The sequence below is a fragment of the Watersipora subatra genome, chromosome 1, assembly GCF_963576615.1.
Source record: "Watersipora subatra chromosome 1, tzWatSuba1.1, whole genome shotgun sequence".
Lineage (NCBI taxonomy): Eukaryota > Metazoa > Bryozoa > Gymnolaemata > Cheilostomatida > Watersiporidae > Watersipora > Watersipora subatra.
Genome location: NC_088708.1, coordinates 8,271,104 through 8,297,189, shown reverse-complemented (window position 1 = coordinate 8,297,189; position 26,086 = coordinate 8,271,104). Strand labels below are relative to the sequence as shown.

The 26,086-nt window shown below is 37.7% G+C and overlaps 2 protein-coding genes across 2 annotated transcripts; both read left to right on the top strand.

The window, feature by feature from the left end:
* The first annotated feature begins 698 nt into the window (after positions 1–698).
* On the top strand, positions 699–9,914 carry LOC137393070 (potassium voltage-gated channel subfamily B member 2-like). The gene is made up of 4 exons (XM_068079471.1): positions 699–1,319; positions 7,028–7,933; positions 8,894–8,990; positions 9,824–9,914. The coding sequence occupies exons 1-4, from the start codon at positions 792–794 to the stop codon at positions 9,904–9,906; spliced, it is 1,614 nt and encodes a 537-aa protein (XP_067935572.1). The 5' UTR covers positions 699–791; the 3' UTR covers positions 9,907–9,914.
* A 13,813-nt stretch (positions 9,915–23,727) lies between these two features.
* Positions 23,728–24,695, top strand: LOC137406886 (protein extra-macrochaetae-like). Its single transcript, XM_068093491.1, has 2 exons — positions 23,728–24,106; positions 24,221–24,695. Exons 1-2 carry the CDS (start codon positions 23,810–23,812, stop codon positions 24,251–24,253), a joined length of 330 nt encoding a protein of 109 aa, XP_067949592.1. The 5' UTR covers positions 23,728–23,809; the 3' UTR covers positions 24,254–24,695.
* Positions 24,696–26,086: the final 1,391 nt, after the last annotated feature.

Genomic DNA, 26,086 nt, shown 5'->3' with positions numbered 1-26,086 from the left:
ATAAATTTCTGTGTAGCGCATGCAGATCTGCATGGGTGTATTGTGTAACAAAAGTGCACACAGAACAGGGAATGAGACAGCAACAGCTGGGCTCAAAAATTATATCCAAAGAAGTCCAGGTATTGGCATGAAATATCTATATACAAATCCAGCTAATACTATCAGCAAACAAGCCAACAATATACATGCAAATCAATTTCGTATTCCTATTCTTGTGGACTCTATTGCTAATATTGTTCCATTAGTGATTAATAAATTATATTGCGCAATCTAAGCTGGGGATGTATTCTAGTTTAACAGCACAGCTAGAGAACTCTGGCAGAGCGTTAGAGAAGGTGAAAGGGTTAGGATCGTTGTACACTTTAGTCTCCACCAAATACTAGCTGCTGAGGGAGGCATGAGCTAATAACAGTTATTCATTGTGTAGAGTTGAGCTTAGTCAGTAATTGGGAACTTTCCAATAATATTGGTTTGTGTTTGATTATCACTGTAGTAATTCACTAGAGAACAGCGTGTCTGCAGCAGAATATCGAAAGCAGCGAGAGAAGATTAGAAAAGCGTCTATCATAGCAAGAGAGAGAGGACGTCGTCGCACCCTCCCTCGCGTTACAGTCGAGTCGGATGACTTGTTGGGCTCTACTGAAAGACCAGCCGATACCTATGTCACAATCGGCTTCGCTGGTGAGAGGGACGCGATGTCTACTGGGTCAGAGGTAGAATCAAAGCTTCGAGCTAATCACGGAGACTACAGCGAAGAGCGAGCGAGCAACGGTGCCGCAGACGATTACCATATGATACCGAAAATTTCTTCAGATGATATTCTCCAACGTAGAAATAAGTCTGGAAGAGTAATGTTAAATGTTGGAGGACAAAGACACGAAGTGCTTTGGTCAACTCTCGATCGAATTCCAAACACACGACTTGGTCGACTACATAGCCAAACTACCCATGATGCAATCATGAAAATTTGCGATGACTATGACATTTTACGCAACGAATATTTCTTCGACAGACATCCGACTGCATTTGCGACCATAATAGACTTCTACAGAACAGGAAAGTTGCACCTAATGGATGATATCTGCACCATGTCATACGGAGATGAACTAGAGTTCTGGGGTATTGAGGAATACTATCTTGAGCCGTGCTGCCTTAACAAGTTTAACCTTCGGAAGGATCAAGTGCTAGAGGAGATGCGAAAGGAGAAGGAGTATATGAACTCAGACGCTCTGGAAGTGTTTGGAGACAACCGTTACAATCTTGCAAGAAAATATGTCTGGAATCTTTTAGAAAAACCAGATAGCTCAAAAGGGGCTAAGGTAAGTTTGTTGGAAGCTTTCTTAGTAGTTTGTCGTACTAAATATTGTATCTGATAGCTAACACTGCGCTGCAGCGTGAGAATACATTACATTAAGTAATTATATTTATATTCACATCTACAGACTATCGCAGTTGGGATATTGATAGGATGATCTAGGTGAGAAGACGCTCATCGCTGACTGTGAACACGCTGCCATGCTGAGTGAATCTCATGGCAATCTATCTATTTAGTATTTATAAAGAGATTAGCGTACTGTAATTGCACTGAAGTTGCTCCGCAACCAATTAGTGCTATCTGAGGCTAATCTCTTTCACTCAATTACATGTACAAAGTAAGGGCTTCAAACCAAATATTTTTAATTGATTTTAAAAAAAAATTCATATTAGTGGCTATTTTAGGTCTTCAGTTGAATGCTATGAGCCTTGAAGCTATACAAGCAGGCAATAGCTAATAGGCATTGATCAAAATATGCGTAGAGTAAATAATACAAACGCTCAGGGAATGCCTGAGCTTCTTGCAGGGTTTGTTCAATGCGTGGGTGGTAGTCGTTAAGAAAGCTAACTTATAGCTCTGTCATAGCCCTAAACCTTACTAAAATGCTCAGCAAGGCTGTCAAAATCAAACATGATTCAGAATAAACCTTGTGTTTAGAGAATCTTTGTTTTTGTTTTGAAATTAACATTTTCAGAAATTTCATGGTTGTTATTATGACTATGTTTGACCCTGCATTATTCGGAGTGTAGCTTGAGGACCAAGGGTTTACCAAAACTCTTACAGTTATTATCAATGTTTTTCACACAATGACACTGTTTAGTTACTATTTTATAAGCTTGAAAAAATATATAGGACAATAATTAGGGGAAGACAATTTCAGTCTAGACCTGCCTTTTTTTAGACCTGATATTTTTGCAAACGGATGAACTTGAGAAAAATTTATTGAACAGAGTTAATATCAAGTGCCTTTTATAAAAATCTCAAATCACAACATTAAATTTTAAGTCAAACTAACTGCACTCTAATTAACTACAGTAACCACCACCAACCCTTGAGTCGTGACCAATAACAGATATAAGTTTTTTACCGATAAAAGATTTTTCCTCCCCTGATGTCAATATATAGCAACTAGTCACCATTTCTGAGTTTTTAAACAGTTTATAATTCTATGATCAACTTTTAAATTGAAATTCACAAATTATTTCTAATGGAATTCCAGTAGTGAATATTAAAATAAAAGTCACACCATACTAACTATAATCAGGTGTACACTCTATCAATCACTATTAAATAACTCTACTGTACCATACTAACTATAATCAGGTGTACACTCTATCAATCACTATTAAATAACTCTACTGTACCATACTAACTATAATCAGGTGTACACTCTATCAATCACTATTAAATAACTCTACTGTACCATACTAACTATAATCAGGTGTACACTCTATCAATCACTATTAAATAACTCTACTGTACCATACTAACTATAATCAGGTGTACACTCTATCAATCACTATTAAATAACTCTACTGTACCATACTAACTATAATCAGGTGTTCACTCTATCAATCACTATTAAATAACTCTACTGTAAATCTTGCATATGCAAATTATCTCATGCAAATTCACATTCTCTAGGATGAAAATCCATCTTCAGCTAAAAGTCTAAAGAGACTTCCCACATTTTTCAAAAAAAATTTATCACCATTTTCATCTTCAGTTATTTTTATAATTCTTTATTGTTCTTATTAATTTTGCGATTATTATTTTTTTTCTCGCCAACTTCAAATTTTATCCCCCTTTTTTACCCCATCTTTATCTACAGCATCGAGGAATGTGCCAGTAAAGTTATGTTTCATGGTTTGCAGTATTTTATCGCGGCATTCTGCAATTATCTAAAAATACATGCAAACTGATAGCAATTTGATCTAGTTGAATAGCAAACCCACGAGGGCATTGCAGTATGGTCCTTATTGTTACAACGCTGACATATCACATCCATGCTGCGTCGCGTGTCATCATGTGCGTTTATCTGCAGTCTGTGATATTTCAAGCACTTATTTTTCCATAAGTAGTGTAGGAAAACTTGCAATGATACTGGCTTTTCCTCACTGCTTAAGAAACAAATAAGGAAATAGTACCGCAAAAGGCCTAACCGCTTGTCTGCTTGTCCTAGACAAGCTTACAATATCAATCATTGATTCCTAGGAATAGAGCAGCGCTGTCAGAAATATACGAGTAGAGCAGCGCTGTCAGAACTATACAAGTAGAGCAGCACTGTCAGAAATATACGAGTAGAGCAACGCTGTCAGAACTATATGAGTAGAGCAGCACTGTCAGAAATATGCGAGTAGAGCAGCGCTGTCAGAAATATACGAGTAGAGCAGCGCTGTCATAAATATACGAGTAGAGCAACGCTGTCAGAACTATACGAGTACAGCAGCACTGTCAGATATATACGAGTAGAGCAGTGCTGTCAGATATATACAAGTAGAACAGCGCTGTCAGAAATATACGAGTAGAGCAGCGCTGTCAGAAATATACGAGTAGAGCAGTGCTGTCAGAAATATAGGAGTAGAGCAGTGCTGTCAGAAATATAGGAGTAGAGCAGTGCTGTCAGATATATACGAGTAGAGCAGTGCTGTCAGAAATATAGGAGTAGAGCAGTGCTGTCAGAAATATACGAGTAGAGCAGTGCTGTCAGAAATATACGAGTAGAGCAGTGCTGTCAGATATATACGAGTAGAGCAGTGCTGTCAGAAATATACGAGTAGAGCAGTGCTGTCAGAAATATACAAGTAGAGCAGTGCTGTCAGATATATACGAGTAGAGCAGTGCTGTCAGAAATATACGAGTAGAGCAGCGCTGTCAGAAATATACGAGTAGAGCAGTGCTGTCAGATATATACGAGTAGAGCAGTGCTGTCAGAAATATAGGAGTAGAGCAGTGCTGTCAGATATATACGAGTAGAGCAGTGCTGTCAGAAATATACGAGTAGAGCAGTGCTGTCAGAAATATACAAGTAGAGCAGCACTGCCAGAAATGGTGTGGATAATGAAATCAATTAATATTTGAAACCACAGATATACTAGCCTTAGCAATCACTCAGTAAGCTAAAATAGCTTACAGTGTCAATCAAATGTAAGTCATGCATGAATTGCTTCTTGGAATTATCTTCTTTATCCACTCTTTTGTTTTTTTGTGTGGATTTTTATAAATGTATCGCAAAGCTGTAAGTAACAATTGTTGTCTGACACCTACTTTAAACTGAGATCAACGGCATGCTCATATTTCAACAAAAAATGTGTCAGCATCAATGATATATGTAGCTGCAATCACCATGCTTCTAAACATTTGTCATGTCACTCGCTCTTGCCTGTCATGCCACTACTCTTGCCTGTCATGCCACTGCTTCAAAGTCAATTCATCCGGTTTATCTCAACACATAGTATTACTTACTTAATGTGTAGACAAGATAATAATATAAATATAAAATTGAAGTATTACATTGTGACAGCATTGTAGAATTCCATTCACACGCTGCCACTATTATGTACACAATCAACTAGAGTTGTCTACAGGCAGCATGACAGGATATAAAACCTCTCAACACAAATAGAGCAGCATTAAATTCTCTGTTCATAGAATTAGGCATGAGTAAAAATGATACTTTGTGCTGTACTGAGTGAGAGAAAAGTAAACCGTGAACTAACGCCTTAAGCCTTCATGTTATTTGTCTTATAAATTGGATAACATACAATGTCTTTCCACATACCAACACTACTGCGGTGACTGACGCAGTTTTGGACTGACATACCCTTTACAGAAATGCCAATGCAGATATAAATAAACCATTTGAGTGAGTCTTCAAGTCGTAACTCATTGTTATGTGAAAATGTTTATAGTGTCTACACAATGTTACACTTATATGCTCCGCATCGGCTGTGTATAACTCCAGTTCTTATGCATTGCGGTAACGCAACAATTATTTGATACATGTATTTCTAAAAAATAAAAAACAAGAGTTTATAACTCTCGGGCTACAAGCAATACCATTTTCTTTGGCTGCCATTTTCTTGCAACTGATCTAGGGTACGCTGTCATATGAAATTGGTAGCTGTTGCATAATAGCATATCAGGTTGACATTATCCTCATTACTCCACATTGAAAAACGGGCATTTAGTAGGTATTGTGCAACATATGAATAAATAATTTCAGAGCACTTTGTGATGTAGACTGCGTCAGCAAGTCAGCTAGGCTAAGTAAACTGCTAAAACTATATCACTGATGAGGCAGCGAAAAAGCCTACTTAGTGTTGCCGACGAGTAGGCTAAATACATCACACTATGTATTTATAGGTCATTTATTCCGACTCGTTAGCATTGTTACTAACCTAACCACTGCTGCCTGTTTCGGGATCCATCTATGTAATAAATTTGCAGGAATATTATTGATTAGCGTACAATTGTAATAATGGAAGCAAGACTTCTATGATTAAATTGCAATTCGTATTAGAGTTTTGCTTTACCTAGCTACTCCTTCAAATTCAACACCTTCTCAACACAGCAACCATCAAAGCTAGTCTCCATCTGTACTAGTCATTATTGAGGAGTTGTCTCTTCCATATATGGCAAAGAGTAGTCTGGATCATCTTACGCATACTGTTAAAGGTTTACTTGCAACAAAATTTACATTACAGTTATTTGGTACCAAAAGATTCGCCATGTTTTACTCTGCTGTGTTTTAGGTGCAAAATATGTGGAAATGTGATTACAAGCTCCTAAAATCTAAAAAATGAACAGTTAATCGCCGCTGTCACAAAACTGCCGTAGATTAGAATCCTTTTCCAAAACGGCTCGAATGGGACATAATTGCACAAGATGGCTTCTGTTTACACTTTCATGCAACCTCATTCGTCGAAATATTTTCACAAATATACTTCACGCATTCAATAAAACCGTGTCTATTGTTCTTACACGTCTATTTCATCATCATTGTAATGCTGTCACTGTGAGCAATGATATTTCAAAACCTAGCATGAAAATTCGTTTAATTTTTAACCTTAGCTCGAAGAGATGCATATCATCCTCTGATAAACATGATGAGCCTGCTGGTCACCTGTAATAGTCGAAAAATGCTGCAAAAATTATTCACGCTGTTTGGCAGGAAGTATGTGTCACATGATCAGATTACAACTAGATGATTAGACCAAGCCAAAACAAAACTGTAAAGTAGCGAGCATCTATATTTGATATGGGGTCTTCGGTAAAACCCAAGTGTTTGTCATAAACTAGCGCTACCAGTAGTGTTATATTGAGCCTTTTCTTGGCCTTTCAATTCACGTGATAACATCATGTGTCAAAACAATAACCAAATTGTTTGAGTACGTCAGAGAAATTTATTGATTCCAATCTATGGCAGTTTCGTGATGGCGGCGAATAACTGTTCGTTTTTGAGCTTTTAAGCGCTTGTAATCACATTTCCACATATTTTGCACCTAAAACACAGCAGAGTAAAACATGGCGAATCTTTTGTTACCAAATAACTGTAATGCGAATTTTGTTGCAAGTCAACTTTTAAGTTTAGTAAGGAGCAGTTGCCTTAGTATCTTTGGCATTCCTAACCAAAACCTTAGGCTGTTTGATCCACCACCCTATCCAGTGAATTGTTTCTCTTGACACTCGCCTATGCGCTAATGTTTGCAGGTGGTTGTCATCATATCCATACTGTTTATCGTCCTCTCGACCATTGGACTGACGCTCAACACCCTTCCTCACCTGCGAGAATATAATGATCAGACTGAGCAGTACGAAGATAATTCTACACTAGACACAGTTGAAACTGTCTGTATCGCTTGGTTCACTCTCGAATACCTTCTCCGCCTATGGTCCTCACCTAATAAATGGAAATTTTTCAAAGGGTTTTTGAACATCATTGACTTACTCGCTATTCTTCCGTATTACCTCTCTAAAGGCCTTGAGCATTCAGAAAATACAAAAAGCAGCATACAATTTACAACGGTACGAAAAGCTGTGCAAATCTTTCGTATTCTCAGAGTTTTGCGGGTACTCAAACTAGCCCGACACTCTACTGGTCTGCAGTCTCTAGGCTACACATTGCAGAGAAGTTACAAGGAACTAGGGCTACTCATGATGTTTTTAGCAATAACAGTTCTATTGTTCTCTAGTCTCGCATACTTCGCTGAAAAAGATCTAGAGGGCACAAAATTCACGAGCATTCCTGACTCTTTTTGGTGGGCTGTAATCACTGTGACAACGGTCGGCTATGGAGATATTGTACCAAAAAGTCCGTTTGGACAGCTGGTGGGAGCCGCTTGTTGCATATGTGGAGTTCTGGTTATAGCTCTCCCTATTCCAATAATTGTTAACAACTTTGCTGAGTTTTACAAAGACCAAGTGAGAGATGAGAAAGCAAGGAAGCGTCTAGAAATGATAAAACTGAAGAAGAACAAGCTCAGCGTATCAAATCAAACAATGGGCGACGCTTTTACTGCGGTGACAGAGGTAGTAACACCAGCACTTGATGATGACAAGCAGGCATTCCAAACAGAACAAATAGAGTTGCGAGTTCCTTCACAAGGTCATGTGAAGGTGAGCATGTACTACGACTGCAGATCTCCTCTTATTCATATCAATATAATGGTACCCATTAGCTAGCTAACATTAGCCATCAATTAGTTCATTGCTTTAGCTACTGTTAGTACATCAAGCCTTGCGCCTTCCTATCAGAGTTGCTCAAATTATAAAATACTATTTTCTTTTACAGTGCCTGCTGCGGAGAGTAGCACTAAAACGTTTGATTATTGGTTAAGCACAAGCTCTGAAATATGCACAAGCTTGCGCTTCACCAGCATTCTACGGAAGTTTTGTTTTAATCAACTGCTACAGAATGAGTAGAAACTTGGGTTTCAAATGTGTACTAAAAATTGCGGGGAACAACAATAACCATGTCATAGCTTACCTGCAGAGGCTCAATTTTATTAACACATGAAGTGATGCCTGTATGTTTCCTTTAAGATGTTTAAGCTCATCACCTTAATAGTTAAACATGAATAAGGCATTTTCTATTGCACAACTGCAGCATCTAGTCAGTCAAAAGCCAGGGTACTACAGTAACTGCTTGGCTGCAGCATCTGCTCAGTTGTTAATTAGGGTACTACTGCTTGCCTGAAGTATCTGGTCAGTTGTTAACTATTGTACTACTACTTGGCTGCAGTATCTGGTCAGTTGTTAACCAGGGTACTACTACCTGGCTGCAGTATCTGGTCAGTTGTTAACCAGGGTACTACTACCTGGCTGCAGTATCTGGTCAATTTTTAGCCAGGGTACTACTGATTGGCTGCAGCATTTGGTCAGCTCTTAGCCAGAGTACTATCTTACTACAGGATCTAGTCAGCTATTGACAAACTGCAATTAGAAATTATCGTTCTATATAATTTAGTGTATAGTAATTGGTTATTTGGCATTACACATTTGTTCTGTTTTTTATATTGAAATATTTACATTCAAGGAATAGCCTAGAATCAGCTTTTCACCCCACTCTTTTTGTAGGAGAGTAAAAAGAAGCTATCGAATGAGTTCAAATACAGTTTGGTAGAACCAAGCACTGACGATACTGAAGCAACTATTGGCTTGGAGTTTGTTGAAGGTATCTTAAAATATCTCCCCAAAAATGATCATACTAGAGCTGTCTGCCCAATTAATGTATGAAAGAAGATATCTCTTTAGACAAGTCATCACGCGAGGGCAATTTAATATAGCTGCATAATATAGTAATCAAAATGGTACAATGTGGTACTGTAAACATAAAATAATTTTTTATGTCAACAGCCATATTAAGTTAATGTTGTCCAATTTTATGTTGCGCGGAAAATTTAGCAGCAGCAACTTTTGGCAGCAGGCCTGGTGCTTAAACAAACCGCTTACCATTTTGTGATAAGGTTGTAGTTGTCAACACAAAAAAACTCATACAACACAAAAAAACTCATACAACACAAAGCAGAACAAAATTATATAATATATTGCGATGCAAAAAATCATCACTTATTTTCTTGGCCAAAAAGATATATTTATTTAATAAAATGTCAAGTCCAAAGAGTCACCTGTTTTTGTAGATTCATTGGGCAGATAACTCTTATAACTAACCTTTCATCAAGAACATTATCTGAAAAGAGAAAGTGTGAATACTTATTATTAGGTGTGAGGAATGTATAAACAAAACATAAAAGCATATGTAATTAGATGCTTTTTTTGACCTTTAGCTTTAGCCTGTTGGTTACAGAGTATGCACCCTAACCCTGTCGCTTTTTAAAGCAGACAATTCCAAAATTCTTTTCAAAACGCAAAAGCAATGTGTAAGAATATCCAAAAATATTTTTTAACACTATCGTGAATTGAACTAGATATTTTATAACTGAATTAGCCATTTTCAAGCTGAGCCACGACTAAAGCAAATGCTGTCAGTTGAACTATATATTGTAGATGGAGCTGACGAAGATGGTCAAATGGCAGCAGTTGGGTCCAAAGTAAACAGCAACTTACTTCTCCCTCAAGGTCATCACTAGCCAATAACTAAATACTAGGAGAGTCAGTCACTTTTGTCTCCATCTTGCATTTTAGCAACGAGTTATAGCTTCGCTCTATCTTCCTTCTTATTCTGATGATTTTATCAACAATAATTTATTTTTCAAGTTTAAGTTTATTTTATTTCCAACTAAATTTTTACAATTTTTGGTAAAAAGTGTATCGTAGCATCAAACATGTAAAAGATGTTAGCATTCCTCTATCATTGGATTTGTGTCATTACCTCATTTATACTCTCCCAGGCTGGCAATCAATTGCTCGTATATAAGGAATTACTATACCATGATTTAGCAGTGATACCACAAATCCAACTACATGATATTATAGCTGTCGGTGACTTATTCAATAAGTTTATTTTCTTGAAAGGCTACTGAAATGTTTTATCAAAAGCTAACAGACGCCCAAGCAAACTCAACTTTCATAGCTTTTTCAGCCAGAAAGGAATAAGTAATATAATGCAATTAGTGTCAACATAATACAGGGCTATGCACCAGCAAATACTAGAAATCTCAGGTTCATGGCATTAGGATACAAAGCAGAAGTTGCTTGTTCAGTAATAACACAAGAGCGATAACTCCAAGTATTGGAAAAAGCGCTAAAAACACTGAGTGCATTACTTGATCTACACGCACATCATACGAGGTCTGATCCAAAATGTTCCGGAACAGAGCTGTATACACTTGCAAATTCGCACGATGGAAAAACCCACTGCAGCGTTTGCTGGGAAACATCTCCGGAGTGTTGTCACAAAATTTCAGGTTGCTGTGACTATTGAACTCAAAACCCCTGGAATGGCAGAGGTAATCCGCGAGTACGGAAATCCGGCCGACGCCATGTTCAGTTAACGTTTGAGTTAATTTCATTGTGTTCAATGTGAAAATGAAATCTAATTTCAGATTTAACAGCTATGGAAGATCACTAATACACCGCTAAATCAAAGGAACATATTACTGAGATTACTACTAATAATTTATATAAGAGACAGAAGGCTGTAGGGGCACAGTGCTATTGCTATTCCATAAACTGCTAAAACGGCAGGAATGGACTTTCAAAGGAAAGGGCATGACATTTCACAAGTGAGTCACTTCTACTACTAGTTCTATTACTATTGCTAAAGTCTATGACTACTACTAGTTGTGCTACTACTAGTTAGTACTGCCACTAGTTAGTTCTACTACACGAGTCACTGGGTGAGTGAGAGTCGATTAGTGTCATCAATGATATATAGCCCCCACATACAGGCCCCCTTGAGGGGGGGCTGTAAATCATTGGTGTCACTACTGAGTGCACGAGTTTGACTATATGTTGTCGATGATTAGATAAATTTATAAGCTAGTGAGTAAACTTTTTCTTCTTTCAGAACGAAGGGTTTTTATTATTTAAGTTGAATTTTTTATTATATTAATATTTAGGAACTACAAACCATTATGTTATTTTACATAGCGATATGGTAGCATTTTGACCTGTTTTATTTTCGCTTATTTCATTAGTTGTATTGTTGTATCTTAAGGGTATTATGTTGATGTGAATAAGACATTAATTTTTGTTGATTTTAAGTAATTGTTATAATTGATGCTTTGTTTAGGTGGTTGGGATGATAATCCTACTGTTACTCAGTTTAAGGCTACCTTTCGCAAACTTATCAACAAATGTGGTGCAAAATCAGATGCTGGTAAGGCAGGTAATGTTTCTGCTCAAAATGAGATTCTCATCATACAGGCTACTCCAGAAGTTGATCAGTTTGTGGATCTCACAATGATTTCAGATGTCAAATTTCTGTTATAGGTAACAGTATAGTCTATATAGCTGGCTACATTGTGCAAAAGCTAACTAAAGTGCTGTCACGTGACATTGGCTGTCAGTCGCTGGTTACCACTACGTCAAGTATCCAGTACCTACATCTCTATACTCTACTCGAGCTACAAAACAATGGAGGATTGGTGCGTCCATCAGACAGTGTCATCAGGATCCTGCTACTTGCAGATCGATACTTTCGTATTAATGCAAAGCCAGATCCACTCCATTGTGTGGTGCATGTTATCAGTAGTGTAGGATCTAGTGATGTGCTATGCCTTGGGAAACACCTTACGGACACAGCAGATGGCATATCCAACCACTGCGTCATTGATGAAAAACCTTATTCAGTCGTTTTATGATCTCCGACAGCATCATTATGCTAAAATCCTACATTCAAACTGCAAGGTGCATCTTTGCGGCATAAAATACTAAAGCAGTACTTTTTAAAGGCCAGTAACAATGCAATCACTGTAATATTCATCTGTAGCTGTGCTGTTATTTCTAATCTGATTCAGTTCTAAGAAACTCTGATGCACCTTGGCTCAATATTCAGTGGTGTACAAATCTCCTTTTACACAGTTTTTGTAAGGTGTATGTTTAAGTTTAATCATCTGATTACACTAATTCCTGCATTTCCTTGTTTGCATTATTTTGATTATCCTCTATTACAACTGTATTTAATTTCCGTTTAGTTGTTGCAGTAGTTTATTCCATCTTTTACAGATACTGTATTATACACACCATACATTCATGAGCTATTAGCACTTGAATCTTGAAAACGGTTTCTGTTTTGGCAGCATATGTGTTGTTTTTATCGATATACTTCATGTGCTAAGTTTCTCCATTATGGTTTATGCATATGTAATAAAATTTTTAATATAATGGAACAGTTGCTTTTTGCCTGAATATATTATTTGCTGGGTTTATGCATCTGTAATACAACAGTTTGTATGACTAATATGGTCCACGAAAATCTATTTTACATCTACTTATCATTTATTATATCCCACTCCATATGTTGTAAATAGGTTTTTTCTATCAGGGCACGCTAAACATTGTGTAGGAGGAGTTTTCATTAACACCCAGCTAGAAAATAACTATTCAACATGTATGTTTCTGTCATTTTTCACTGTTTGTTTACAAACGGAACTAGTAGACGATTAGCTCTCCAATATGGCGCATGCATTACGTATCACTATCAATGTAAAAGTCACGTGATTGCCATTCTAGGGGTTTTAAGTTCAATGGCTGTGACAATGCGTTCTAATGTGAGCTGACGATATGTCAATGTCTGTCAGGTGCATCCGTCGCTTTTTAAAAAAGTTTACAAAACAAAAACAACGTTGTTTTTGTTTTGTATATGCGTGGCGAAAATCCTTGAGTGCGTGACCCGGCTAGCCCGTGGTTTATCGTCAATGTCTGATAAGCCGGAACAGTGTATTTGCATTTAATTTTGTGTGAAATTTGGGAAAACAAGGATATTATGACCTTCAAAATAGAGTTTTGATCATTCCTGAAAGCTTCCTTAAGATCGTTGCAAGCGTGCATCCTGAGCACTTTTTGGTCATCAGTTAGCAAGCGTGGCACTAACGTTGCTACGACTCGTCTCATGTTTAAATTGTCAGTTAAAACTTTTTAAACAGTTCCAAAACTAAGTCCAGTCTCTCCAAATATCTCTCTAATGGTTAAACGTCGATCTGCCATGACTAGTGACCTCACACTGTCGATTTACAAGCAGGTTCTTGATGACGCTGGTCTGTCAGACCTCGCGTCATCTCCAGTGCTGTCTTCACAAAAACGTTTGTACTACTCAAAAAGTTGTGTTTTATTTAGAGCAGCACTTTCAAAAGCAATCGTTAACATTTCAACTGTCTGAGTATTTGTTTTCCCTAATTTCACACAAAACTGAATGCAAATCCGCTGTTCCAGTTTATTAGACATGACGATAAAAAAATTAAAAAACATCGGATGCACCTGACAGACCTTGACATATCGTCGGCTCACACGAGAGCGCGTTGTTTAGCAACCTGAAATTTTGTGACAACACCCCGGAGATGTTTCCCAGCAAACGCTGCAGTTGGTTTTTCCATCGTGCAAATATGCAAGTGTATACAACTCCATTCCGGGAACTTTTGGATCAGACCTCGTACATTACATCAAGTTAATGTAAAGACACACCATGGAGTAGCAGTATAAGCTCCTATTTTTCAAGGTAGCTTCATCAGAAATATTAATATTATAATAAAACAACAATAATAGCTTAAGACGGATAGTGACATCTACCGAGTGTAACAGGTATTTACTGTAGGCCCATCAGCAGTTGCACTACATAGTAGAAACTTGCTCAAATCTGCTAGCAAACTGCCAGTATTAGCGCAGTACTTGGAAATAAATATTGCATAGCTTGGCAGATACATATCAACGTTGATTTTCTTTACTCACCTAACCCATGGCACCTGGTTGACTTCAAACTAAAGCTAAAACATTTTTAACTGTAAGAGCAGATCAATCACTCTCTACTCAAAATCTAATTAGCAGTTGGTCAGCTCTATTACAAGTTGAACTAATGAGAAACTTTTTTAAAAGTTATTTTACAAAACACTAGAATAATAAAAATGTGTAAATTAGTTATTTTAGACTGTAGTTAGTCTAAGTTAGAGTACTGTAAGTTATACGACTGTAAATATATCTGTAAGTTATACCTAGAGCTGTTCGATGTCTACTATGCATTCAATTTCAGAGTTGTTTTTTCCTGAAAACTGAATAAAACCGAATCTTCATTTGTTACTTCGGTTTACTCATATGGGCATTATGAACCGCATCGAACCGAGATTTGTATATTTATTAATAGATAATAAACTAATAATTAATACTTGCAAAAAATGTTTAAGTAATGGTGTCATTTTCAATTATATTAATATTAATTAACCATTTCAATTTGAAAAATGTTATCCTTTTTAAAATTTAATGAATCAATTTAATTAAATTAAAAACAATTGAATAAATATAAATAAGAAATTACAATATGCTCAGGACCAATACAATCAATGAAGATTAATACCATAATAAGTTATTACAATTATGAGTCTCTTAACTACAAAACATTACATGAGTTAAATTGAGAAGAGTCAAGACTATTGCTACAATTTGGATGAAAAAAACTCTAAACACATTTTCTGACCGATCCTTGTCCTCACGAAACTTTGCTTTGGAAGCTGCTGCGTGGGCATGCGCAAAGACTGAATCGAATCGTGATGTAAAATTTGGTTTATACGCAGTTGTCTTTTCCTTCTGAATCGATAAACCGAGAGAGAACAACTATCAAAAAACCGAATGCACTCGAATCGTTATCCAGCACTAGTTATACCATAACTGTCACAGCCTCTACTTTACATTGCAATGTTTAAATTAGATGTCTGTGAGGCAAATTACCAATAGGAGTCTGTTTTTAGTGATCTAGTATCTATGCAGTCTGGTGTGCACAGTGAGATTATCAGGTGTGCCAAAAAAAGCAGAGAATAACTACCCACACAACTATTCATTACCTGGAGGTGTATGACTGGTGCAGGGATTAAGTTGTCTGTGTAATGTGGTACGTGGCATGAGTTCAAATCCTGCACTAAGTAATTTTTTTGCTAAATTCCTACCATGGCTTTGGACAGACAAATACATCTCTTATTATAGTAAAGGTTACTTTATTAGTTTAGTTCTTAACACATAATTTGTCTGTCACATGGTTTACATAAGCATCTACTTTAGCGAAGCACTATAGGTTTTTAGGCCGTGGAACAAATAGAACAAATTTCAGTGTAGTTTTACTTAATGATTTGCTACAACAAGCGTGTATAATGATTTTAATGTATCAAGCTTTTTGCGTTGAGGTTTGTCTGCGTTAGGTTTGGCTTGGTACTGCTGAAACAATTTTCATGGATCAAACATTTCGGTTCAAAATTCAAGTATGCTTCCATGCATTTTTATAAATTCTTGCATATCTATAAAATTTGACTCACTTTTCAGAATGCAACAGCCAATAAAAACTTAGTAAATCTTTATCAACCCATAAATAAAATATAATATATTAGTAATTAAATATTAACAGCGAATCCTTTAACAGATAAAATAACAGTATCCATGGTAACAGTGTAGCAACTTCAAGATCACAAAGCCATGGACACAAGCACTGCTTGTTGCAAATGCCAGAGTCTGTAGATTGAAGGTCTCAGACAGATGCCATAACTATGATTAATGATGCTTTCAAATTTCTTACACATACCTCAGAGGAATATGTTTACAAAAATATCAAAAAAAAATCTAACGTAACATGTGGTAACGGGTTAATTGGGTTGTCCTGTGCATTTCTAAAAACTTGGAGTTATCCTCCCTTCAGTGATATTTTACTGACATGGCAATAACTTTATCAATTATTCACCAATGAAGTCCATAAAACATTTCAAGTGTTTTATAGAGTTAACACTCAGTTATAGTGGCTTAGAAATCCGCAAATACATATACTCGAAAAATGTCAAGCGTTGGCTTTCAACTTTTACCTTCTGTTGTCATCAGACAATAACCAGCTCAAGTATTGGCTATCTTTGTGCAACTTAAGCAAGGTGAAAACTGCTGTAGCTCTCTCAAAATCATGAGTTATACTCGATTTTAATTTGAACACCTCACATATGCCCAATTGTGCTTACACTACGCACTATGAAATCTAAAAACACCCTATATGCTGTTCTATAAGCTCATGAGATGTCACCAAGTCCCACGCTGCCTCTTCTTGACCCTCAGACTTTCTGGCACTTAAAATCTATTCTATATTTGCTTGATTCTGAAGTGATAATTATGATGACCAAAATTTGTTCACAGTATCAAAAAGAAACAAGGCTGCTCAACACCAAAACAACTGACGAATTCTTGTTATTCATACAACTTCTTCAAGAGCCACTTTGTTTCTTACTTTGAAGTCCAAAAATATACAAACTTTGTTTTGATAAAACGAGCACCTTGGGTCAAATGGAACAGCTGCAGAAAAGAAGCACTTTGCGTTCTTTGTCCAGCTACTAACAAAATTCTCGTTTCCTCCTTGGCTACAAAGCCATCCACCATCTACAGTGACAGCAAGTCCCTTAGCTCAACCCTACTTATGATCTTAGTAGAACTGTAGGAGTAAAAATGGGCAAAGGGAAACAAGACATTTCACAGCTTGTCAGAAACGTAATTTAAAAATTTGTTTTGAGAGAAGCTGATGAGAAGGGATGCCAAAGATGATAAAGATGACTGTCCCTAGCAGGTGATAGTAGGTGAGCAAAACAGCTGCTGCCTGATTGCAGATAAGAGCTTTATCTCAAAGCCAAATCCCATGCTTTCCCCTGATAACAGCTCAAAGCAAGTGCGCTACCAGCGCTGTTAGTCACTAGTCAGCGGACAGCTGACATTAGGCAGCCCACATCTGGCGTTTTAGGGTAAAAATTAAAATACAAAAGTTGTTAGTCGTTGAAAATCAATCAAATATGTGACATCTTGTTCTTCGCTGAACAGCTTTCATAAACAGGCACATAGCATCTGTTAGTGTACTAGACTCAGACATGATGGATGGAAATGAAGTCAATGCATTTCTGGCCTCCGTACTTATCTTGAGGCGATTTTGCAGCTGTATTCATTATGCTGATGGGTTTGATGAAGAAAGCAGGTGCCCTTGTGGCGTTGGTTCCAGGGTCTTGCTTGAAGTTAAAAATCTCTGAAAATTTTGATCGGAAGCCAGTTTTCTGACTGAGCTGATGGCGCTCTAACAGGTGGCTGAAAGGTTGGTGACGCCCAACATACATTTTGATGCCTCCTAAAGGCCCATTTGGCATGTTCTAACTATTTTACCATGAGCTAAAATACAATGGGTTTGGGACCAATATTGTAAGCTAATTTGCTTTTGTATATAAAAAACTTCTGGAAACAGAGAAGAGATGCTGAGATGCGCAATAAAAATTAAAACATTCAAAGCATTTTGTAAAACAAATTGCGTAAACTAAAAAGTGCTCAATTTTTGATTTTGTAGATAAATCGAGTAAGTGCCATAATAGTCTATAATATTTGAAACATTTTTCTACCCACTCACTGCGTTGTAAAGTTGTTACAAAAAATAACTTTCTGGAAACTTGGCATATCAAGCCTAAGAATCATAAACTCGTGATAAACGATCTCAAAGTTGAGAGGCTATAATTATTCATCCTATCAACTCCACACCTGGGTGACACATTGCCGCAGAGCAAAGGTTTTAGCTTTGAGGCACAAAAAAACAGATTGTTTTACTCATCAATGACTTTGTTATTCAGCCTGCAATTAAAAGCATCTCCATACATCCAACCTAGTTGAACTTCCTAGTAATTCGAAGTTGTGCTGCCTCTGGCATTGCTGGATTAAAAATGCTAAAAACACTATTTGTTATTTACTTCAAAATACTTTTTTAATTTTAAAGTTCTTGATTTGCATAAACAAATTTTTGTGACTGGTGAGTGTACATCGAGAGCTTTTGTACGGTCTACAAAAAGTCGCCAAAGCTGGCCTGCCTTGTGATACGTGATAAGTTATGACAAGCCTGTCACAGCAGGTGCTGTCTGCTTTTATTGCTGGCCTATGCCATGCCTTATCTGCCTCCCAGAACTGTCAGGGATAGATGCTCCCTGCCTTTGCATTATCTTACATAAGCTGTGTAATCCAGGTGTTTGGCACCTTTTTTTCGTTAGATAAAACTGCGGTGTTTTGGTTTTTGCACTCTGATGATAGGTTTTTGTGGAATCTTGTATTTGATGCTTTTCCCAGAGGTAGGCAGATTAACAGCTCCATCCTCAAAACTCACCAAGGATTATGCAAGAAATGTATGAGAGATTATAATGCTCTTGCGGCTTACCTAGTCATCCCGGCACTATTTTCAGCCGATTTACAGCTGATAGGAATATTTTGAACTTTTACAAAAAGGAATTTTTTTTGATTGGACAAACAAAATTTAGTTTTTATACTAGATTATTCCATCAGAATAGTTACAAACAAATCGGACCAGTTGTTCGGTGAGTAGTCTTGCTTGATGAACTGAATGATAGCCTTCTCTCCCATAAACAACGATGATGGCCGATGAGGTCGTACATGAACGCTGATAACATATCAGTATATTTATAGCTAGTCAACAACTTTTGTAATAACCCTAACAGCTGCACACAATACTTAGAGGTTTGTGAGAAGACTGTCTCCAAAACTACAAATGCCTATCAAAAAATGACTAACAAACCAATTCTTAAACAATCAATGAACTTTTAACCCTGCATCATTTGAACTTTTTTGAAGATAATATACAGATGGTACAGCAGATGACAGTTTACACTTTTGGTAACTGCTGTGCAGAGACTATATAACTAAGCAAACCGTGGGCATGAAAAGGCGCAACCCACGATTGCGTATCGATAACATTCAATAGAAGCAATTACCATAATTATTATATGAATGCCCTGTCAAGAGATGTGTTGAAATATATTAAGCGATAAAATATTTCTATTCACCAACATTTCCTAACAGTGGAGTCATGTCCTGCCTGTTTCCTGTAATCTCCAGTGGCGCCGTGTGTCACAGCATCTTGCAAACAACCTTTCGTTTTGATTAGCGGTTTGGAGGCTGCGCGTAAATCATTAGACGGTGCCAAGGAAGAAACAGGTCTGAGATCAATTATTCTCTTGCCTAATTAGTCTTATATAATTTTTATGAGTTGATCTCCGCTTTGTCTCACCAAAGATTGAAAAGTCTTATGGATGCAAGCTGTCCGAGATTAGCCATGCCAAACTTTAAAATATTGCTGGTTGCACCGCCATATAATTGCATGAAGTTCTTGCAATTATGCTTTGAAATCTGTAGATAAACAAGGAGTGTTGAAATTTTAATATCGGAATGTACTCACAAAATTGGTTGCTCAGACCTTGCGAAATATTGCGCTGATGGTTTAAAGATGGAAACCCATAATTTTTGGCCCAGACTAATTATAAATATCTAAATTAGGTCTGGCAGAAAAGTGGTAAGGTGGTAGGAAACAGTTTAGGCTACCTTTTCGGTTGTTTCTACGTTTCTTCTATAAAAGGAAATTACAGTTAACCATATAGGCTACCTTCTCGAATGGTGGGGTCCGAGATCAAATCTTCTTCGGTACGGATTTCTACAGTTAACCGTAATGGTTATTGTAGAGGTTACGAAAGCGATAAAGGTCAACATAATTGGATTTTAGGGGTGACTACATAAAGATTTCAGCTAAATAGAACCTATATTTAATAGCATAACCTTTTGACAAATATTACTTTAATAGTTAAAACATTATAAACGCTGAATGAAAAAACAAATTTTTAGTGGCTGTCTTTCAGAATCTTCTGTTAGTGTTTGTTTGGTAAAAACAGTATATCAGAGAGATCTCTTACACAACCAAATGCATAAACTTTCAATTTAAATTTAATACGATCTTTGTTTATTTTTTGCGATCACTCCCAAAAGGTTGCTGCATTGATATATTATATATCGATCTCTAATCATCTGATCCATTTTTAAAGTCTGTGATTTATTATAAAAAAATTAGTTTATTCAGAGTTTGCTTGTATAATGTACAGATATATATTCCTGCATCGGCAATGTGTCCATCTAAATTCTAGTTTACAAGCACAGCATCGGATGCTATTTGCACGGTATTGTATAGCAATAACACGCAGCAGGCAGGCTAGACTGAATTCAATTGCAGTGGCCATCGGTCACAGGTGCGTGCTAGACTCCGTGGCGGCTCAGCTATGCCTCTGCACTTTATCTCCAACGCGCTGACACGCTCTGCTGATTTACAAGAGCTCTGCACTCATCGTAAAAGGCTTATGATTTTACTACGGAGCTAAAGCTCTCCGAGCTGAGCGAATGCCGTGTCATAACGGAATGAACACGTGATCAAAACAAACGAATGCTTAGGACGGATGCAGGTGTGCGTGAGACAGTCTGGCGCCGAGCATTGCTTCACGGTCTGCACGCTCTATCACAATGAATCAGATTTTGGTGTCAGCCTCCCAAATATCCAGCCCGCCGCCTGTTGCACTCCCATCAGGTGTTGCAAATACTGGAATGCAGATGTTGAGACGCCAGAGCCATTGCTCTCAGCGGAATTCTGTCTGTCCTGTTTGTACTAAATGCCAGTGATTTTAGAGCCTCCAACTGCCGCTCATGTATCAGATTAGCTCTCAACTTCACTGTACAGGCAATGCTTGTAGCTTCTGCAGGTTGTGAAGCCCAGGCTTGTCAAAATAGTTATTCATCCTACAAAAAGCTGAGCTTAGAATGAAATCAAGATGTGCAGTATTTGATGCACTTGTAATACTCTTAAACTGTTAAATCATCTAGTAGCTGGCCCTCGCCCGATGATGCTGGCATGCTGGCATCATCCATGTTCTTTTTCGCTCGATGTCTTCACTTTGCCCATTAGCCGATATGCTGCCTCAAGTACAGAAGGTAAATATAAGATATGAATCTTCTGCGCTTCATTTGTCTTGATCCGGTGTCTAACGGGTTTAATAGGGCGAGAGAATACTTGAGCTGGACTCACCCATTTTAAATGTTTGTTCAATTTTATATGTTTCTAGAATTTTTGAGGCTCTTCACTTGTTCAGCGATAGCATAAATTTTTGTATCTCGTGGTTGCTGATTGGCTGATTAGTTTTTTCAATGGGTACACTGTGGCAGTCATAGTCATCAGCTGCCCCAATCGAAACATTTTGTGAGTACGGTCTTTAAAAAATCATTTAACATCGTCATGTAACGCTGATGGAGAACGTCAAACAGCACACTCTAGTTGGTTGGGTATGAAGACTTTAGACTCAACCATATATAATCTACAGACAGCTTGTAACACTGCCTGCTGCCGCACTTCGCTGTAACGTATCATAAAAGACTAATAATACTGCTACAACAGCTGTAACTTGTGGAGGCATAATAAAAATTCCTCCTCGAGTTGCATTTCAGGAAATGTTCTACGACGGATGTTTTGTAGGTTGGCATTTCTTTATTCGGTATATAGTAATAATATATAATATATATATATAGTAATAATATATATATATAGTAATAATATATATATATAGTAATAATATATAATATATATATATATAGTAATAATATATAATATATATATATATATAGTAATAATATATAATATATATATATGGTATATACATAATGTATACTATATTGATATACACATATATAAGATTAGAGTACGTCATATAGGCCTATGGCTCTGTAAAATTATACCTGCAGACGTGTCTATTTGCGAAGGTGCCATCTTCGTAGTCAAATTTTATGTAAAAATCTCAATCCAAAATAGTAAGCAAATTACTTAAGAAAAGTGTCATACAATAACACAAATAAATGTAATATGTGTACTCACTAAAAATGATTGTGACGCGCTATTGGTCAGGTGACTAACCCAAGTGCCAAAGTTGCAACTCATTTTTTGCTCATACTCAGTGTCGAGGGTGCGAGTCATACAATCTGTAAAAGAGAGGAAGTTTCACTGCTCTCTCCGCTCTAAACTCCTTTGGTTAAATAATATACGTGACTGAAGAAAACAAATCATGTTCAATACATTAAATTTTACCATGGCGTTTGGAGTGCTTTATGGCTAATTCAATATAATCATCATACATGCCTTTCCGTTATAACCAATGCAAACTAGAAGAAGTCCCTGAGCTTAGTCATTATGTTAAAGAGGTATACCAAACTCTCACAAAGCTCTCACAATCTCCCCCAACTCCTCCCGCCTTGCTTTCCTTTCTCCTTTCCACCCACACAAGAACTCTTATCATCATTTTAATGCCTTCGTAACAAACCTTCTAGCGTCCCTTTAGTTTTATTGCACCCATCCTCATTGTTATATAAACATTTCTACTGAGTATTTATATCTTAGCCAATTCGTTTCATCTTTCCCGAAATAAATGCTGCCGCCTCTCATCTTTAATAGCTCCTGCGTCTAACCTTGTCGCTGCTTTGTACCAATCCTGTTTTTCAATCTGCGGGCTAACCTCAGGTCTGGGTGCCGGCTTATGTTCCCACACCAAATATATTTTATCAGGCATCCAGTAGTCAGTGATAAATATATTTATATATATATAAATAGGTGTATGTTTGAGTGTGTTGGTTGGCACATATAGCATATGTTTGTTAACTGGTGGTTAACAGCAAGATGCAGGCTGTCTCAGCAATTAGTGTGATACGGGATATTATACCCACACAGCCTGGCGCCAACCTTCGTAGCCTAAACCAATCTCTGTCACCCATTATTGTCTTTAGTTGTTTAGCTAAATACTTTGTTATTGATAATTGACACATGAATAATCCGTAAGTGTAGGAAATTGAAGCAACTGCTACACACCCTGGCGCCAGCTACTCTCAGATGTCTCAGCAAAAATACCGAGACAAATGCTTTCTTTTATCTCAAGACTGTCTAAATATATCGCCTTGTATTCACGATTTACATTTCGCTCGAGTGTTTTGGGAAAGAGCATTACTCACAATTGACACATGTGGTCCCTATAGCAGCAGTCAGTGCGGAGACTAGCTAGCTATCACATGTTTGCCCACTCGTGACGTCACAACTCCGGCGCCGAGTTGACTCGCCAGCTGTGATTGCAGGCTTATTGGAATCACTTGTCAGTAATGTCGCCCAGCCTCTAGCCAGGCTCAAGTAACTTCTAAAAGCTAAAAAATATATTGATAAGCGATCGTCCACCTGCAACGTAATCCTTTTTGAGCTTTTGGTTTAAGTCCAGTTGCAAATTCTATTGTACAATTCATCTGATCTGAACGCAGCAAGGCATGCCAGGTGGGAAAACCCTTGCACTAATCACTCCTCACTAATCATCGCAAGTGCATTCCGTTGATTGTTTGGTTATGCCGAGGAGGCGGAGCTTGTGGTCAGAGAGTCGCATATAAACAGCGCTCGCCGCTAATTGAATCATTATACCGCTTTGCATCGCAGCTACAACTTCGCACTCCTTACCATTACAATCGCTTTTATTTACAATCTCATACACTATGAAGGCTAATATGGACTTTGCTGGCAGACGAGGAGGCGTAGACTTGGCGAGGCTGCAACCAGAAAGCTTCAAGATTAAGAAGATTTCTCATCAAGAAAATAAAATGCAGGAACTTTACTTCAAACTGAAAGAGCTTGTACCCGCCTGTTCCGACAAGAACCAAATGAGCAAAACCGAGCTCCTTCAAAATGTGATTGACTACATCTTTGACCTGCAAGACACTCTTGAGCTAGACAGTGATGAAAGCAAGCCTCCACTGACCGAGAGTTACCAGAGCAACAAAATGGACCTTGAGGTGAATATACATTTACCTTTATTACTTGTCACTTGGTACAGATTATAGCCTATGCAGTTTGAAACTTTGAGCTCTCATTCAAACATCGTATTTAATCATCCTTTCTGGTTTTAGGCAGACTGCGAAGATGAGCTGAGAAAGGTGTGAGGTAAATCAGCCCACACGCGACGTTCATGTGGTTGTGTTGTAAGCCTAGACGACCCTTGCCTCAGTTCCTCGGAATGGAGCGATGCGAGTTGTGCTGCTAGGGCTATGCCAAGCTGACACTGTTGTGCCGTGTTCGGTGGATAGATAAGTAGAGGTGTCGCGCTGTGAGCAACTGCTATACTGTGAGCCGACTGAACAAATTGTCTAGTGATCTTGACCTATGTTTTTGTCAATTTCCAAAAGAAGCTATTATCGAAATGCTTGTCCCCCTTGCACTGGCGGTGTGACTATATTTTATGTGAATATAGTTTTGATTTTCTGTGATTTTCTTCTATAGTAACTCGCTATCAAAACAATATGATTTTGTCTGTGCTTTTGTGAGGCTTGTTATGTATAGCTATCTGTAGAGTGAGCAATAAAGAGCTACTACAACAGTGTATAACCTTGCTATTATCACTTATACATGCTCGGACAATAGTAAATAGAAAAGTCCAAATAACAAAAAGCCAATCCCAGTTGACACCGATTGAAAGAGCCGTTTAAAGCAAAGATCTGGGTGCGAAACGTTCAATGCTGTCATCACAGCTTCCATCAACAACTGCCTCAAATATTTTACTGTAATCTTGGCGCACCATTGCATTGAGTAAAATTACATGATGAACACCTGGGCCCACCCTGAAAGTGTCAGCGTGACGAAAGAATGTGCTTGCCTCAAGCAGAAAGTTACAACCCTATGAATGCAGCAGTCACATTCCAAAGTGATGAGCAGGTGTTGCAGGTGCTCTCTCCAACCATTTCTGCAATATTTTTCAAAGCTTCATGCCTGAGCAAGCTGGAAATCTGTTCTAAGTTTTTTTGGAGCATTTTTCATGCTGTGACGAGCTCACTCATCAAGTGTTGAATGTTGAGGCACTTCTGCTCAGCGTTGAGGATGGCTCTAGAATCATGGTAAGGAAAGGCTGTGCATTGCGTAAAATCAAATTTTAAAACCAGGCATGAAGAAATCAATAACACACTGAATAGAGCAGATGTGTGAAATATTTTTTATAAACTTCATTGCGAGACGAACATATGTAATGAAATATTCATGTGGACAGATGTTAGATGTAATCAGAAATACTCGATACGCTCTGCACGGAAGCAAAGAAGCATCTGCCCTCACTCTTTACGCGTCTCCAAAGCAGCGCAGGGAGCTGAGTCCGCAGCAGCTGGTCCACCACTCAACCCACATCTGTCTGTCACAGATTCCTATTGATTTCAAATAGGCTAGATGCTCGCTAGCACCTGCACTGCTCACAATCCATACCAACTGCTGCCAAGAGAAGAGCATGCTCTCAGCTTCACCACAGCAGCAGCATCAGCAGCTGTCAGAATATTGACCGAGACTAGCGCTGAGGGAGCTAATGCAAGCATAACAGTCAATATTCTCCCATAACAACAGCATTACATATTATTTGATATAATGTCATGGAATTGGAAATCCATAACTGTAGAATAATGAATTGGAGAACAACTTGTTAAACCCCCTGTTGGGTTCACCAGTAACGCCACGATAACCTGTTATTCCCGAGTTCAACAGCCCTGAGGCTATATATGAGCGTTAGAGATTTTCTGTACTTCTATGTAGTGCTGCACTGAGCTAATTTATATTGCTGTTTTACAGTTCCTATTGATGGAACTCAACTGTATCAGTACCTAATGTATCCAATAGTTGCAAGTAAGAAGTTATATGTTTAGCAAGTGTAGTCTGCATGCCAGTTATGTGTAATCTATGTGTGCGGCAAGTGTAATAGTAATCTGTAGACCTATATGAGACAACATAGTCTGTATGTG

Coding starts and splice junctions, on each gene's coding strand:
- LOC137406886 (XM_068093491.1), top strand. CDS start 23,810: ATGAAGGCTAATATGGACTTTGCTGGCAGACGAGGAGGCGTAGACTTG. Junction 24,107..24,220: donor GCAACAAAATGGACCTTGAG/GTGAATATACAT, acceptor TTCTGGTTTTAG/GCAGACTGCGAAGATGAGCT.
- LOC137393070 (XM_068079471.1), top strand. CDS start 792: ATGATACCGAAAATTTCTTCAGATGATATTCTCCAACGTAGAAATAAG. Junction 1,320..7,027: donor ATAGCTCAAAAGGGGCTAAG/GTAAGTTTGTTG, acceptor TAATGTTTGCAG/GTGGTTGTCATCATATCCAT. Junction 8,991..9,823: donor TGGCTTGGAGTTTGTTGAAG/GTATCTTAAAAT, acceptor TATATATTGTAG/ATGGAGCTGACGAAGATGGT.